The sequence below is a fragment of the Fringilla coelebs genome (assembly GCF_963513975.1).
Source record: "Fringilla coelebs genome assembly, chromosome: 13".
NCBI lineage: Eukaryota > Metazoa > Chordata > Aves > Passeriformes > Fringillidae > Fringilla > Fringilla coelebs.
In genome coordinates, this window is record NC_140039.1 from 8,467,456 (window position 1) to 8,484,503 (window position 17,048).

At 43.3% G+C, this 17,048-nt stretch overlaps 1 protein-coding gene across 2 annotated transcripts in view; it reads left to right on the forward strand.

Annotated features, from left to right (window-relative positions):
- The window catches only part of USP4 (ubiquitin specific peptidase 4), a 32,019-nt gene extending 16,164 nt beyond the window's left edge, over positions 1-15,855 (forward strand). For both annotated transcript variants that reach the window (XM_084214163.1, XM_084214164.1), the window contains 11 exons: positions 968-1,051; positions 1,413-1,507; positions 10,295-10,486; positions 11,057-11,145; positions 12,045-12,260; positions 12,335-12,405; positions 12,748-12,863; positions 13,366-13,515; positions 14,156-14,259; positions 15,306-15,394; positions 15,516-15,855. In XM_084214163.1, coding sequence (XP_084070289.1) covers positions 968-1,051; positions 1,413-1,507; positions 10,295-10,486; positions 11,057-11,145; positions 12,045-12,260; positions 12,335-12,405; positions 12,748-12,863; positions 13,366-13,515; positions 14,156-14,259; positions 15,306-15,394; positions 15,516-15,617 — 1,308 coding nt within the window. In that variant the 3' untranslated portion in view covers positions 15,618-15,855. The remainder of the gene's footprint in view (positions 1-967; positions 1,052-1,412; positions 1,508-10,294; positions 10,487-11,056; positions 11,146-12,044; positions 12,261-12,334; positions 12,406-12,747; positions 12,864-13,365; positions 13,516-14,155; positions 14,260-15,305; positions 15,395-15,515) is intronic.
- Positions 15,856-17,048: the final 1,193 nt, after the last annotated feature.

A 17,048-nucleotide genomic window follows, 5' to 3' on the forward strand; every position in this document is an offset into this window, starting at 1 on the left:
TGACAGGACCCAAGGGAAGGGCCTGAAGCTGAATTGGGGGGGGGTTTAGGTTGGATACCAGGAAAAGGTTTTTCGCCCAGAGGGTGGGTTCAGCATTGGAACACAATCCCCAGGGGAGTGGTCACAATACCATGCCTGTCAAGAGTTGAGGGAATGTTTGGACAATGCTCTCAGGCTCATGGTGGGATTCTTGGTGTGCAGGGCCAGGAATTTGGCTTAATGATCCTTGTGGATCCCTTCCAACTCAGCATGTTCTATGGTTCTGTGATTGTTAATGGATAAGGCCACTGAATTTCAAACAGAATTGAAAAATAACTCTTCTTGGGGAAAAAAAAAATTACGTTTCAAACAGAATTGAAAAATAACTCTTCTTGGGGAAAAAAAAAATTACGTGTTTGCTTTTTCAGCCTCCTCAACACACTTGTTTTAAATTTGCCCCCCACTTTATTTTCAAATGGATGCACACATCCCTAAAGTAGCCTTGTGCTTGCCACACGTCACAGAAGCACATGCTGGGGCACCCAGGGAGAGTGACTGGATGTCCTGATGCAGTTTTGGTGGAGCTGGTTGGCAGTATTTCCATGTCTGTCAAGATTTTTGCCTTGACCTTTAGCAGCATTGAAGAGAATGGCTCTAAGATGTTTTTTATCACAGAAAAACCCAGCAATTTTATGTTCTAAGCGAGCTGCTGTATCTGGTGATTATATTTTTCCTGGGTTTTACTGCTGCTGAGCCTGATCACAGCAGAAGGCTGTTCTTGGTTTTCATTCCCTCCAAATCCCTGCTTTGTGTAAGGCAAAGCTGAGATCCAGAAGACCTTCAAGTGTGTGGTTGTGACCTTAACTTCAGCAGAACTCCTGTGAAATAAAGATTTAAGAGTTTTAAGATTTTATTTCCATTTTCTTGCTCTCTGCCTTGTATGGGTTTATTTTGCCTGGTGTAAGCATAACGTTATTTTTGTTTCTAGTACCGGGTTGTGGTGCCAATGATGGGGGCCATCTCGGATCTGTGTGAATCACTTTCCAAACTCTCTGGTGTTCCTGCAGAAAATGTAAGGATAAATGCAGACAGTAATTTTGATAAATGTTTGTTCTTGAAGCATTTTGGTGGCCTAGCTTTTATATGGGTGATCAGCTGAACTTAATGAGTTAGTGACAAAACTGTAACAAATTAAAATGCTGTTCTTTGCTTGTAAGATTAAAAAGATGCATGAAATAGTCTGTATTTGTTCTGATAGTTCCATTGCAGTAGAGAGGTTTAAGAGAAGGGACAGAAAAGTGCAGTTGATGTTGGTATGCTGATAATTATGATAGAGAATTGGAATAAACTGTTCCTTGAATTTAAAGGTAGTTTGCCTAAATTTATGTAAGCTTTTACTATAATCACTTTGCAAATCTCACTTGCTGTCCTAGATGGTGGTGACAGACGTGTATAATCACAGATTCCACAAAATCTTCCAAATGGATGAAGGTTTAAATCATATCATGCCAAAAGACGACATCTTTGTGTGAGTAAACTGGGAAAATGCCACGTGTGAAGAATACTGCAAAACATTTGCTTTGGTTTTAGGTTCTAAAACCCAGTTTCTGTCCCCTCACAAGACCTAAGCCTTCTTGTAGACCTTTTGCATTACTCAGCAGTAATGCAGCACTGCTCCTACCAGCAGGTCAACATATGCAGTGTTCAGCAGGTATTCTTCTAACACAGGAGGACATGGCCCTTGGGTCATAATACACTTTTAGTCTGGTCTGTGTTATGCAGTTTAGAACTTCTTAGAAGCCTCTTTAGGTCATAATTACGTCTGGATTACAGTTTTTCTCTTTGAGATTTCTGGTTTTGCTGAGGCTTGTTGTTATGTTTTCCAAATCAGCCAAAAGCTTTGCACTGTTACTGGGACAGTACAAAGTCTAAGCTGTTGTACTCTGCCTTTCCAAAATCCATCATTGTTGTTAGAGCACCATGACTGGGGGTTTTTATAGACTCTTGACTGGTGCTTAACACTGTACCTAAACTGTTGTTGTGAGGGCAAAGCTAGCTGAGGATTTGGTTTTGCTTGATGTTCTACATGTGTGGTGGGTGAGATATTTCCAATCACATCTGAAATCTGGTGAGGTGAGGAGAGCAGAAGTCGCGATCCTCTGTTGCAGCTGGAATGTGAGAACGTTGCTGCCATGGAATTGTTGGGTCTGTGTGGAGATCTGCACTGACATCCTCTGGTGCTGTGTGAACCTTTCAGGGGGTGGGATGCTTTGACATACTGGTACTCTTCTGTCATGCTGTCTGTTGTGACCTTATTGCTGAGATGTAATGAAGGAGTTTTGTAAAAGTTGTTGTCTTCAGCTGTGTGACCAGTTGGGACCTCTGGGAAGGATGTTTGACTTCTGTGAAATCTGTCTGTAGAGTGTTTGTAAGTCTGTCTGTCTCTGCGGCAAGTAAAATATTTTAAAAACAAGAAGCATGATATTACAGTAGTAATTGCAAAAAAACTCTGCTTTCATACAAGCATAACGTTGTAAATCCCTCCACAGAAAACAACTATGTCTGAATCAGGTCCTCTCTGGGGTGTGGGGCAAGCATTGGCTGAACTGCAGCTCCAAGTGCATTTCCCTTTGCAATTGCCACTTCCTTTTATGTGCAGGGTAACTGTAAATGAGGTGCTGCTGTGAGTCACAGTGAGTGAACTGACCTGGGTTAAAAATAGCCTTCTAAGGAAGAGGAGAGGTAGCAGGAGGAAGTTTTGCAAATCCTGTTTTTCCATGTACACCCTCCAAGATCTTTTCAGCACTAAGAGGCAAGAGCAAGAAGCCAGGCACCAGGGCAAGAATTAGGAAAAAGCTGTTCATAGGAAGTCCTTTTAATGGGTAGTGCTGCCAGGAAAAAGATATGTCAAGTAATATTCTAACTACAGCTAAGAACCAGCATTCTTTTGTTGAAAGAAGTCTTGTTTAAAAAAATGAGCAGAGAAACACTTGTTCATAAAGAGGAAAGTTTTTAAAAGGCAAATGCATAATTACTTCTAGTACCTGCCTTGCCTGGTTATAAAAGGTCTGCTGTTAGCTGTTATAAGATGATTCATTAAATGGTTAGAGTAGTGTGAAGGTTCTTGAATTCCACTTTGTTTCCATCTATTATTTTTTTGTTCTGCCAGCTTTAAAGCCTTTTTTCCATTAGGGAATGTACTTTTAGTTGTGGATGTACCTCTCTGCCTTCTGCTTCTTCCAGAAAAGATGGTTTTGCAGTTAAAGAGGAACTTGTCAAGTGCTGCTCAAGCTGTTGTGTTTCTGACAGAAGTTATGGGCAATGATTTGGCAGATCAGGTTTCTGCCTCCTGCAGGTGCTGTGTAATGCGTGGCTGGGGAATGTGGGATGTGGTGGTCGTTTGTTCAGACTGCTGCTGCCAATAGCTTCAGGAGTTTCTGATATCTCAGCAACTTCTTAGATTACTGGCAAATGTCTCACTGTTTATTAAAAAGAGGAATAAAAAAAATACTTTAAAAAAAATAGGTCTTTCAAATCCTTCCACCTTTAAAGAACAAGCTTGTTTCCACTTGAAATGTTGAGAAACATTTTATTTCCCCAAAGTCAATGAAGAAGAGTTTCTCACTAAAAAGAATTTTTTTCTTCTTAAGTTGAGGAAAATTCTTTAGAGGAGTGACAGGAAAAGACTAGCTGCTTATGACTTGGAGGATGCTCTGTATGCCTGCATAGTCCATGAAATGTTCAGCTTGCAAAAGGTGCTCCTGTACTGGTGGTGGAGATGTGGGGTGTATAACTGCTTACGCACCCTGATGCATCTCGCTCCTGTTCCTGAAAGAAAACTGTCTTTGTATCACTTAATGAAGGGGAACAGATGCCTTTTATTAGAAAGTACAGCAGTGTAGGCTTTTACAGTCACAGTATTTTCACCCAAAAATCACAATTGAAATAAATAACCTAAAAAAGACTCTAAAAAACCAAACTAACTCATCAAACATTTGTTTGCACTATATTTATATTGGATATTACCACAAAAGAAACTCTTAAGAACACTTTCTAGAGTGTTGGGCTGAAAAGATAGCAATTGGTTTTTAAGAAAGGAAGAATCCTTCTGGAAGCTTCTTGCCTACTATGTTTAGAAAACTTAAATTTTTCCTAAGATTTGTTTGAATCACTTAATGACCTTGTGTGGTAAGACTAAAATATACAGCTTCGAGTCTAGGAAGATAGAAGTTACAGAACAGATGGGTTTTTTAATAGCATTACTTATTTATAAATCAAAGAGGGAAGCTGCATCATTTCAGGGTTTTGGGCTCAGTGCAGTAAAGCCAAGTGAGAGCTATGTCAGGTATCAGGTGTGAAAAACAAACTGGAAAGGGATTATGTGGTAGTCCTGGCACCTTTTGCAGGGTATGTTCTTAGGCACTAAATGTTAATGTAGATGTGCTTCAAGTTGACATACAATGGAATCTGGGATATGACTGAGTACCCTCAGTTAATTTTTTTTTAATTAGAATAAAAGATGTTTTCTAGAATCAAAGTATCTCTTGTATTTAAAAGATACTTCATGATACTGGCTGTCTCATGTGCTTGAAATCTTTCCTAACTCATGTTTTATTGTTCCTTTCATATACTCATCATGTGCTCTTATTTCCCAGTAATGTCCACTAGCAAGACTTCCCTGTGGGAAAACTGTAATGAGTATATCTTGCTCCTTGTTTTAAGTAGTTGCAGTTAGATGCTAAGTTACTTTCACTGGTTAGAAAACAAAGGGAAAAACTATCCAAACCAGAGTTAAATCAGTACAGCATAGTCAGAAACAGGTATTTCTCATGTCTATTTCCCCAAAACTTGTGTGCATTTCCCAAACTTACATTTTGAAATTATGCATGGTTCAGTGGGCTCTATTGATTTTTGAGGTCTTTCTCTGAAGTATTTTGTTGCCCGGTCTTTGAATTGGGGTAGGCTCACAGGCCTTTTCTTTTGTTCTTCCTGATTCCTTCCTGTGATTCCTTCCACACTGAGCGAGTTCTGAGAGAAGCTGTGATAAAATGAAGGCCACACCCTGCCACTTAAATAATTTTTTTGAAGGTGTAACAGTTTCTTCACCTGAGAAGTGCTCCTCCCTTCCACTGGCAGAAGCAAACCAAGGTTGTTTTAGTAAGCATCTGTGCTTATTTGCTGGACTCTGAGAAATCCAAAGAATGAGTGGGTAATGATAGGGCAGTACAGAGCCCTGGGGCTCTGAGTTAATGAGCAGCTGCCATCCAGTTGTTCCTGTGTTCCTTGCTCTCATTGTTCACCTCTAAACACGACCTTGCTCCCACCTGTGATCTCCTTTGTGCCTGTCTCCTGTAACAGAAATCAGTTGTGTCAGTGGTTCTGAAGCTGTAGGATCTGCTTGTAACTTAAACTGGTAGTTCTTGCCTTCTGTACATTTCTTAGCATCATATTAAGTTGTTTCAGGATTGAAAAATTTAATTATGAATGTCAGTCTCTTGCAGTGTTTCTTCAGGTTTGCTTTGCTGAGAGCAGTAGCCAGGCCTGCCTGTGAAACAATACCCCAGTGGTTTGCCAGACCTCTGATCTTACTGTATTGTGCACTGGCCAGCTGGCAACAGACATCTCAATTCAAAATTCAAAAACTCCTAACACTGCAGGAGATCTGTGCTCCAGCAGGGCTGTGACTTGAAGAAATTAAAGTCAGTACTTTTGTACTGGTGTCTTGCTTTTGACACCAATGTCTGTTAAGTCTCAGCTTTTGATTTGGGTCTCTCTTGGTTTGTTACTGAGCAGATCATGGATTTCCCTGAACTGCTTGGGTTGGAAATGTCAGGGAGCAGGAGCTCTCACAACACATTGCAGCAGGAATAGAGCAGCTGGAATGGGCCTTAGCTTTTCTGAGCATTTGCTTGACAGAGGACACGGTCTGCAGAATAGGTATTGTAGTGCAGACTGTGCTGTTGGTGAAATTTGGGAAATGTGCTGTATGTGGGATGTATGGAATACTGGACTGCCACCTTTTATGGGATATTTCAGTGGCAGGAAAAACTGTGGGTTTTTACCCTAGGGTTATGAGGGAAGACACATTCAGTTTTTGCAGGGTATCTTGGACATCTTGAGATGTGTATTGTGAATTTTAATGTGCCACTAAAGTGGTTGGGAATACTGAATCTGGGGGAGTGAGGAAGGGGGCAAGAATTGGACTCCATTTGGAACTTAAGCTAAATGGATTGCAATATGGAAAATGAAGATGTGCCCTGGATGCCTAAGATACGTTTTTCCTCTGAGCTGCTCAGTTTCTGGTTCATCAGTTCTTCTGGTTTATTATCTTATCTGTTGAGCTCTCTGATAGTAAAACCTCAAAAAGAAGAAACGGAAATACCACTGGTTGATATTTAGGTGACTTTAAGTAACTTTGAAATGCATTCCAAAATTTACCTGGCACCTTTTACACAAGAGGACAAAACTATACATTTTCTTCTCCACTGAGAGGGAAGGAGGATTTGGAAATTTTGGAAATGCTCCAAGCCCGTTCTTTCACATGGCTTTGCATTCACCTCTTTCTCATCATGACAGGTTTGGAATGGTCAGGTAGTCCTGGAGCAAGTTGCGTTAATATCTATGGAAGAAGAGCTGAGATGCAGAAGTGGAGAGGGTTGGTAGAAGCCTTGAAACAAGATCACTGACTGACCATGCAGGGGCAGTGCAGCCAGAGAATGGTGGGAGTATCCCACTTCTCACAGCTGGAAATGGTTCTCTCCAAGCAGCATGTTGTGGAAGGACAGGGAGGTCTGTGGCAAATGATCAGAAATCTCTCCTGTAAAGGTGGTCTGCAAATCAATTTGACGACAGTAATTCAGTGTTTGTGCTGAATGCTCTCATTGCCCAGGCTAAGCAGAGCACAGCATTCAGCACACAACCCAAACACTTGCTGTTTCTTTTCCTCAGGTCCTGGGAAGCCCAGCCCCACTAGGACCTCCGGCTCCCGCTCCAATGTAACCCCTCACATGCACCCTGCTGGTGCTGTCCCATCACCAGGGATCCTGCTGGAGCTTGGAGCCGGCCTACAAGGGCTCAGGTAAGTCCCACACGAAAACAAACTCCACAGCCCATTTCAAGGGCATTGCTCTTGGTGTTTCTTCTGAGTTCTGAGGAACTAAGAAGAAAAATGTTCTGATGGATAAACTAGATACCCCTGTTCTCTTAGCCTGGCTAATGGGGCATGTTATATAACATGTATTGTTTATGTTGATAAAAGTTTCACAAATTGATTTGCAGGTCACCTTTAACCTATAAAAGTGTTCATCTTTGAATAGGATCTCTTCAGTTTGCCATACATGCCACATTTTCTGCCTTCTCTTACAACATGCTGTGTATTACATTTAGATAAGTTCATGGTCTTGAACAACCATCACTGGCTGCAGAGATGTCAGGTTTGTTAGTGTGACTGAGCCTACAGCAATTATTGAACTGAATTAGTGAGGTCAGCAGACCAGCAGGTCCAGTAGTTTTGTACAAAACATTTGAGATGTGTAGGATCTTGTAGCAGACTGATCTGTGAAGTTTGTTCACACTAAGTAAAATTGGTGTTTTCTTGTTTGAAATAAGGGTTTGCGTCCTTTCCAAAATGAACTTCTATTTATTTAAGCCTTGTATAAACCTCCTGTGTGAATACCTCATATTTTTTAATCTTGTTCCTCTGCAAGACTGGCAAAATCCTTTGACCAGGTTCTACGGTGCAAATTGTCCATTGTCTTAAGAAAGTTACATTTTCAGTCTCTGATCTCGTAGTTTGCTTGTTTGTATGTGTTCTGGTATTATGAAAGAAAGTAAACAGATCAGGAGTATCTCCACTTCCTAGAAGAGATCAGAATATGTGCAGCAGTTTCTCCCAGTTTTTTTTCCAATCCTGTGTTTATTCTTACTATCTACTTTTGAGCCTGTTGTGGTTTCTCTGGGTTGTTGTGCAGTAGTAACCCCCTTCAGACAGATCTGTTTGGCAGCTTCTGCAAAGCATTTCTTCCTGCCTTTCTTCATTCTTTTTCAAAATAGACTTCTTGGTTGTTGCTGTAGACTGACTTGTGGTCCACGTGATGTTTTGCAGCTGGAGTTAATATCACAGATCCCAGCACCTGTGAGGGAATGTTTCAGTAACATAAAACCTATATATTAGCCTGGTGTTTAGCTCAAGAGTATTTTTTGCTTTCAGTGCCCTTTCCTGTAGCTCTGGTCCTTCATAGCTTTCCATTCTTCTGTGCACTTGCTTTACCTTCATTGTGCAATGGAACAAAAGTTACCTTATTGCTCACTGCCTCCTTTCTGAATTGAAACTGCACACCTGAATCTCCATAATGCTGATAAAGACTGGTCAAGTCCTACCCTATTACTTAGCAGTTTTCAGACACTTCTGAGTAGTCATGAATTATAAAGGCAATTAGCCAGTATCTACCAGTGTGGTAGTAGCTGAGCTAATGTTTCTGACTTCTAAAATCATGTTGTATCATCTGGAGTAGCATTACCTTCATGTTCTATTATTTCAGTTAGGTTGTAACATACAGAATTATGGGGTATTGCCCAGCAATTCCCAGTATCAGCTCTACAGCCTGTTACTCTGTACATAAAGTACTTTGGCTTTGGTTCTTTTTTCAAGGGATAGCTGTTGCTCAGGAGATCATAAAAATGACAGCTCTTGATTTTGATATGTCTGGTTTTAGTACTAGTATATAAAAGGTGTCCTGAGGTGGAGTGGGTAGAGGGACACTTAAGTAATCAGATCTGTTGTGTTGTGGTGAGAAGTGTGTGAGAGGCTCTCTGCAGAGTGTTATGGGGTGCTGCATGCAGGCTGTTTGTGATGGATGACCCCTACCTGTGAGAATAGGCTTTCATTTCTGTCCCATCTGTTCCTTCTCATGGGCAGGCTTCATTCAGGTGCTTGAGGGTGGAGTGTAAATGGGGCTTCATTAATTGCTGCTTGCAGAGCATTGTAGGTGGTGTGAAGAGTCACAGGAGTGTCAAGCACTGAGCTGTGTTACAGGAGTCCAGGCTAAGGGTTTCATAGGACCTGGTGTTAATCACAGTTTATATTCTGGGACTGATAATGGCCTTTTGTGGTTTAAACAGTGCTAAGTGAAATAATTCGCCTTTTTGTAGTGGTGTTTCTCAGGAAACTTTAGGAGGTGTGGACTGTATGCAGTGCTGGTGTCCAGCTGAGTAGCACTGACAGCCTAGAAAACCTCAACAGCTGCTGGCATTGGACTCTTTATGCTGACTCTGAGCTCTTGTGTTCTTGGTGGGGTGGGACTCCCTGGCAGGATATTTTCCTTCATGTACTCTTCTGAACTCAGTCCAAGTCCCAAGCTGGGATTCTTTTTTGTTGTAGGTAGGATGAAGCAGAATTACAGCTCTGAAATTTGTTCTCCTCCCTGCTCTGAACACAGGAATAAAAAATGTTTCTCAGCTCTTGAGAGAAGGGGAGTGGCTTGTCTAATGGAAGGGAATTGTTAGGAGTTTGAGGCATTCAGATATATGATTGTGGTCTAGGTCATTATGTGACATCTTTTCATGAAGTCTTTCTTTCTCTTTCAGTTTTAAGATAAATCTGGGACAGGTGACTCACTAACTTAAAGAGCAGTGTGACTTAGCATTCCTGAAAATGAATCTTTTGTAATGAATAGGCCTGAAGCAAACAGTGTGATAGTGTTGGACCACGTGGTTACTTTTGCCTCTCCTCTGACAGCTGCAAATATCTCATTTGCTGTTTCACCCAGGGCACAAACTGCGTCACAGTCTCCTCACTGTTCTCCCAGGCTGTTTGTTGTCTTCCAGAATTTTTCTTGTTTGTTTACTGTCCTTGGATTTTTCTGTGAAGCAGATGTTTCCAGACTCTTGGTTTTATGAAACATTAGCTGCTCAGTGATGTGAGCTCAGGCCATAAAACTGATTGAGAGGCTGGCAGAATGCAAGACCCAAGGTATCAACAAGATTTCTTTCTCCAGGGGGAACAAATACTTCCAGAGGGATTTCAAAGCACATTTAGTATTTTTCACTGGTGGAGTTGTCAGGGTAGTGCCTTGGGAGGTAATTGGTACCAGGGGTTTGAATTAGGAATAAAGACAGAGGTGTGCTGAGTCATTTGCAGGTGTGTGTCCTGTGCCACTGTGAGCCATGGGGTGTGTTCAGGAAACTGCTCTGTAACATGAGGATAGCACAGCCCTCTTGTACTGTTGGAGAGACTTGAACTGAGTTCATATTGGTCTTACCTGCTGTGCTTCTTAGCAGTGGAAATAACCCATGGAAATACCTATCTTTCAAACAGGTATGAAGTTTGCAAGCCAAGTGAGGATGGCTCAGAGTATGTTACTCTCTCCATTTACTTTCGGGAAAAGACAATGAGGCAATCCAGCAATACTTCAGGGACTGTGCTCTTTGGGCAGCCACTGTTAATATCTGTGCCCAAACACAAGCTCACTGTGGATCACCTGTACAGTGTGGTTTTGGAGCAGATCAGGTAAGTCATGGCTGTACCTTTGAGTCCTGTGCCAAGCTCTAGAGGTTGCTTATTCAATTACACTCTAATAGGATTACTGAATCCTTGTTAACAGGGAGAATTTTCCTTGATTTGTGTGGGTTGTATAAACCAGGATTTGCATTGCATTAGTGTCTAGAGCCCCAGGGACATTTCAAGGTCCTGGTTTTTTTGGCTTTGTAACAGATATTGCTGGCTCAGCCTTGCAAACAAAAGGAGTCAGGAGCAGAACCGAGGTCATATTTTCAGGGCTCACAGATGGGGCCACCATAACTTACTTTCGCCTCTTCAATACACAGCCAGTGAAACATGGAACAAGCAGCGAGAGAAAAGATGTAGGGAATCGTTGTTTGACTCGTTCTGAGGGCTCTTGGTGCTGTCATGTGAATGTGTGTACACGTGCTGTATGCTGAGGGCTCTTGGTGCTGTACAGGTTGGGTTCTGGTTTGCTGGAGGGAATTGGGCAGCAAGAGCTGATGATAGAGGGCTGTGCTGGTGTTCTGGTGCATAGCTCCAGTACGGTTGTGTCAGAAATGTATCCCTTCTCTTCAGCCGCTGTGTGAAACTCCCTCTGGCAGAAGAATACTCCGCACCCTGCCCAGACAGAGGAACCTGCAATGGCTCCAATGGTGTGGTTGAAGGTAAAGCCCTTTCAAAATCTGCTGAAAGCTTTTCAGCACTTTAGCTTTCCAACAGCATTTGTTTTGTGCTGTGTGTATCTGGCTAAAGCTCTAGCAGGTTGTTTCTCCACCATGATTAAACCACACTGTTGTGGTGGACATCTGCTTGGTACAGGGAGAATCTTGTAGACCCTTTCCTTCCTAGGGAGATCAGATGTACAGCAGCTGGAGAGCAAGGTGTGGATGTACATTCATCCTGACCAGTATTAGGGAAGTCCTTGCTTAATTGAGGTGTCCAGGTGCCTCCCTCCAGAGGCAACCCTTCGTGACATGCCCTTTGGTGATGAAAACTGGCCTGTTAGGTCACAAAGATTGTGGAGAAATTTGTCTGTTGGAGGACATAGGAATCAACAGTCTCATTCCCAGGCCACATGCTCTCTAGGAAGCTTTTAATACTGATAGCACATGAGTGTTTCCCTTCCCTGTTTGAAATGATTCTCTAGTGTAGTCCTGAGGGTAACAGCTGCAGTTAGGTTTAATGGGAAAAATACCTGTCCATTTTCCCCAAAGAATGGAAATAACTTTCCTGGTGACTTACATATTCTTTTCTGTGAAGACAGCCAGCTGCAACCTTGCTGATTCCCTCTTAGGGATGCTTCTTAGGGTGTGCTTTCAGAAGGAGTCATTGTTAACCTGCAAACTGAGCACTCTCCTAAACTGGCATCTGCTAAAGGAGAAAATACAGCTTCAGATGGAGCGGTTAGCAAGCAGAGGTTTCTTTTTCTGTGTGCCTTTGCATTGCTTCCCACACAACTGGTGTGTGTTGTACAGGCTGGTGCAAACAGCTGTCCATGGGAGGTGTCAGGCTAAACTTCCATTGAAGCCCTGTTACACTGTCCGTGTTTGAAATGTTTTTCCAGGTGACATTGAAGAGATGGAGCATCAGGATGGTGGAGAGGAAGGCAAGGAAAAGCTGACAGAAGTTGACCCCTGCCACTCTGAGGGTTGTATGCAAGTGGAGTCAGCAAGAGATCTGCAGCCTTGCAAGAAACAGCATTTCACTTTAAGCCTTGTGAATTCCTCTGGGACCTCGGAGATAAACTCCATTGTTGAAGGAAAAATCTTAAAACTGAATGGTAATTATTTCCTTGCTTTTTTTTTTCTTCTTTTTACACCTGTGCAATTAATATTTCCTTTTTTTTTTTTTTAGCTTTTTCTGCAGTTGCTATTGACTGGGATTCTGAGACACGGAGGCTGCTGTATGATGAACAGGAGGCACAGGTTGTAGTATGCTCTTTTCATAAGTCAGCTATGTAAATTTGCATGGTATTTAAAAGGTGACAGTAAACAGTGTTCTGGTGGGTCATCTTTTTAACAGAATAAATTGGTTTTTTATAACAGAATAAGACAGTTTTTACTGTCTTGATAAAAGCTCTAGACCCAAGTGAGACCCTTCTTATGGAGAGCATAAGAAGGGAGTGGCTGGAAGCTGAACACGATTCATGTCTGGGTGGGGAAGGAGGTGCAGAAATAGGCAGTGTGAGGAAAGTGAGCATGTAATTTCTTGATGTCAGGGATTACAGAGTACATGGGATTGAATAAAGTACCTGTCTCTTTCACTAGGCATTCGAAAAACATGGAAGCATGCTACAACTACAGAAGAAGAAGGCTGTTGTAGCCCTCAGAGACTGCATAGAGCTCTTCACTACTATGGAAACACTTGGTGAACATGACCCGTGGTAAGAACCTCTGTCTGCCTGCCATATTTACCACCAAATGTAACTGTTTGAGTTCACATGACTGTTCATGGGATTCTTATAATTTCCCAGGTCTGTCCTTTTGTCCTCATCTTTGAGAAATCTGTCAGATCTGTATTAAATCATTGACTCAATAGGCTGTGGACATGGGTTTTTAAAAGTATTTGTTTCCTGCCTATATTTAAGAAAAAAGTATCAGTGGGAATGCAGCTTCCAATAACCAGGCTATTTTTAAAAGTTAGGTTTTGTACAATGTGCAGTCAACATACTTTCCATAGGACTATAAAATGAAAGCAAGTTGGAGTTTGGAATTCTCGGAGGCATATTCCAACATTTTCCATATGTTCACCTGCATATTCCACAGGCAGTTGCCTTCTGTCAGGCAGGGACTGTGCTTGTGCTAGTGAGGCATCTTTAATGGAAGGTCAGAAGCTTTTTTTTTTGCAGCAGTCATTATTTTCCTTGTTTGTTACTCCTTCCTTAGGTACTGCCCTAACTGTAAGAAACATCAGCAGGCCACAAAGAAGTTTGACTTGTGGTCTTTGCCCAGGATTTTGGTGGTACATTTAAAACGCTTCTCGTACAGCAGATACTGGAGGGATAAACTTGACACGGTTGTGGAATTCCCCATCAGGTAGGAGTCTTCTCTCAAGTCAGGAAGAGCTTGGTCAAGAAAGATGTACTTCTGATGTTTCTGTTGGGTGGGCTTGTTGTAAAGGCTGGGTTTGAATGGCTGGACAGCAGGCATGAGTTGAGAGGGTTAGTGTTTTTGGAGGGTGGTTTTTTTTAATGCTGTTCAGCTTTATACATCTCAAAGAGCATTAATTACTAGCAGGTACTATTTCTTCTGAAATTCAGTTAAGCCCATGTGATTCAACCAAGAGAACTTCTGTAGCAATTTTAGCAAATTTTTTTGGCAGTGCTGCACTTGCAGTATTGAGTATTGCACAATTACAAGATGAAAGCCTGCCTTGTCCCTCTGCTTCTGCTTGCTAGCATCCTGCTGTGGGGTGAAGCATATCCCTTACTATTCCTGTCTCACTCTTCATGCCTACACAGGGACACTCCAAGCTGTGTTTTATTCAACACCTCCCTCTAAACCTGGCAGTGCTTGGTGTGTTTGGCAGGACCTGCCTTGTGTGGGAGGGGTAGCAAGTCTGGTCTTCACACTAACAATACCTGGTCCCTGAGCAGCAGAGCAGCACTGGTGCCATGCCTCAGTTCCTAAAAAGTGATGGTTACTGGTGTACTGATAGTTTTGTGTTTCCTTCCAGGGGTTTGAACATGTCCGAGTTTGTCTGCGACCCAAGGGCAGGCTCATACGTGTATGACCTCATTGCAGTATCCAATCACTATGGAGCCATGGGAGTGGGCCACTGTGAGTAACTGCTGCTGTGTCCTTGGGGTGCAAGGAAACGTGGGCAGAGGGAACATGGGAGGGCTCTGCACTGGGACACCTCAATAGCTCTCACCTAAGGTGTCTGGTCCAAAACTGACCTGTGTTCTGTGTGCAGGCGAATATTGGATTGGGATCCCTTAGGTATGGAGGCCAGATAGGTAGCAGCACTTTGGCCTGAGGTCTGACTGATGCCTGTGGGACCCTGATTAGTTATCATTAGTTTGTGTGATGGTGTTCCCCAATTTATGAGTGCAGTCAAAATTTTTCAGTGCTGAACCTGAAATTGTGACACTGGCTGACAGTAGAATGTCTCCACCTTTGCACTGATAAGGACTGACATAGGAAAATGTCATTTCATCAGGAGAAAAACCCACTTATATACAAGTTTGGTACGTGCTCAGTCTGTGTTTTCTGTCACTGGTTTTGCTGCAGTACAGATGAAAAGTGTCTGTAGGTGAGTTACCTGTATCAGGTGTCCATGCAGATCCATGCTCTAGGTGACACTTGTAAAACCACCCAGAAGCAATTTACCATGAGAGGATGATGAACTCCTGTAGCTGAAGGGACATGTGTTCTGAGGTTGGAGATCACAGTCACAGAAGTCTTGGCTGGAAGAGATGTTGAGGGACTTCTAACTTCATTCTTGAGTGAGGATTCTTGCAAGAACCAGATCAGATCCATTAGCAGCAGAGAGCTTTCCTTTCAAGTGAAAATGCAGAGTCTTCAACTGTGCGTATTTGGGAAAGCTCTGACTCAAGGGCAGTGAACAAACCCTATTACTGTTATTCCCTAAGTTTCTTTTCCCTGTAGCTCAGCTGTCAGCCTGGTGTGTGGAACCTGGTCCTAGACTAGCTGGGCCAGCTGGCATGTTGTAGATGTTCTTGTTGGTTAACTAGGCTTGGGGTAGGCAATGCCAAAGCTGGCTCCTGGCCTCCCATGCACACCTGGTTGCAGTCCTAGTGTCCCAGGTGTGCATTCCCTGCTGGCCCTCCCCAGCCTGCTGAGCTGCAGTTCCTCCCTGACAGACACTGCCTATGCCAAGAACAAGGTGAATGACAAGTGGTACTACTTCGACGACAGCAGCGTCTCGGTGGCTTCAGAAGACCAAATAGTGGTGAGTATTTGGCTTGAGGCTGTTGCAGCTCTGTGCTGAGAGTGTGGTTCCCTGCTTTGGGTGTGACATTGCAGCCAACCTGTGTGGATGGTTTCAGATGGGTTTTCTTTCTGTTCGGTAGACAAAAGCTGCGTATGTGCTGTTCTATGAGCGCCGAAACAGCGAGGAACATTCTGCCCCCTCTGCTCCCCAGGAAGAGTGTGATGGCATGGACACCAACTAAGCACCACCTCCACCACTCAGCCACCATGGTAGTGGTTGCTCTTGTAAAGCAATGCCTGAGGCTCCTGAAAATTTTTCTTCCTTCTGTAGGGGTCAAGCAGAAAATCAAGCACTGAGAGATTCAGTGCTGGGGGTTGCAGAATAGCACTGAAGAGCCAGGAATAGGTGCTGACACTTGGGTATTTAGAGGCCAAAAATAATATATATTGGAGCTTCAATAAAGTTCTTTTTAAAATCTGGCTGAGCTGTGTGGCTAGAGGCAGGGGCTGGGGCTGTGGTTCTTGGGCTGAGGGTTGTAGCTGGGGTTGGGAGAGGACAGCCTGAGCTGGAGGCCAGGCACAGCTGAGCCTTGAGGGGCCCGTGGAGGAGAATGGTGGGTACGATTCTGTGAATCGGCATTGGGGCTTCCTGCCAACTCGCTGGTGTTGCTGTTGGGCCCTGCCTGTGTCAGGGAGGCCTCCTGCACCCTTTCTGGAGCTCAGTTCAAATTTTTGTACATCTGGTCTGTTGCAGTCTCTGCCATTGTACCTAGGTCCCCTGGCAAAGCAACAAACGTTTCTCTTGCTTGCATCCTTTCACTGATGCATTTGAGGCTCTCTTGGGCAGTTTTGATTCGGCATTTTTCATGTGAGCACTGAATCCAGTGATGCAGGAATCTTGGCCAGAAGTGAATCATACCTGCCTGTGGTGTGGCATATGTGCAGGCTGATCCCCGTGGAGATGCAGGATACAGCTGCTCTGGCTCCTGTTCTTCTGCAGAAAAAATACCATCCATAACATTGATGATTTCTTGTCTTTTCCATCTTCTACACCCTCACTTCCAGGCTGCTCTGTAAGCACTTTTCTGCTGCCAGCATTTCTCCTATGGTTTGTGCAGTGACAGCATTTTTATCCTTTTTTGCTCATTTATGTCTCCAGCCAAGCTCAGCACGGTGTCCCCAGAGCTGTCACCTGTATGGGTGACAACTCAATGCAATGGATTGTGTGAGTTTTCAGCCGTTTCTCTTGCAACTTTGGTTTTTCTGGACTGCTCTTTGAGCCCTCCTCCACCCTTGAGTGCTGCCTTTCGTATCCTCACCCGGTCACCCTCTGTGGGGCTGCAGGTGTCATAGTCCTGTCCCAGGTCCTGTTTGCCTCTGCTGTTCAATGGTTCTGCTCCATCCTTTTGTCACAACTGGCAAATGCTCTTCCCTCTGTCCTCCTTTACTGTGTGTTGCTTTTTAGGATTCAAGTCCAGCTTTCTTGCAAAGACTCCTATGAGTCTCAGTGGAGAACTGGTCTTCCATGTGAAAAATGGGAAAAATTCCAGAGCCGTAGCCTGTATTTTTTAGGGAAACATCTAGCTCAAGGTAGTGAACCAAACAGGAGGGTTTTTCCTTCTTAGATCCAAGTGTGTTGTCAGAATGACAGGCTGAGACTGGCTGTCAGTGTG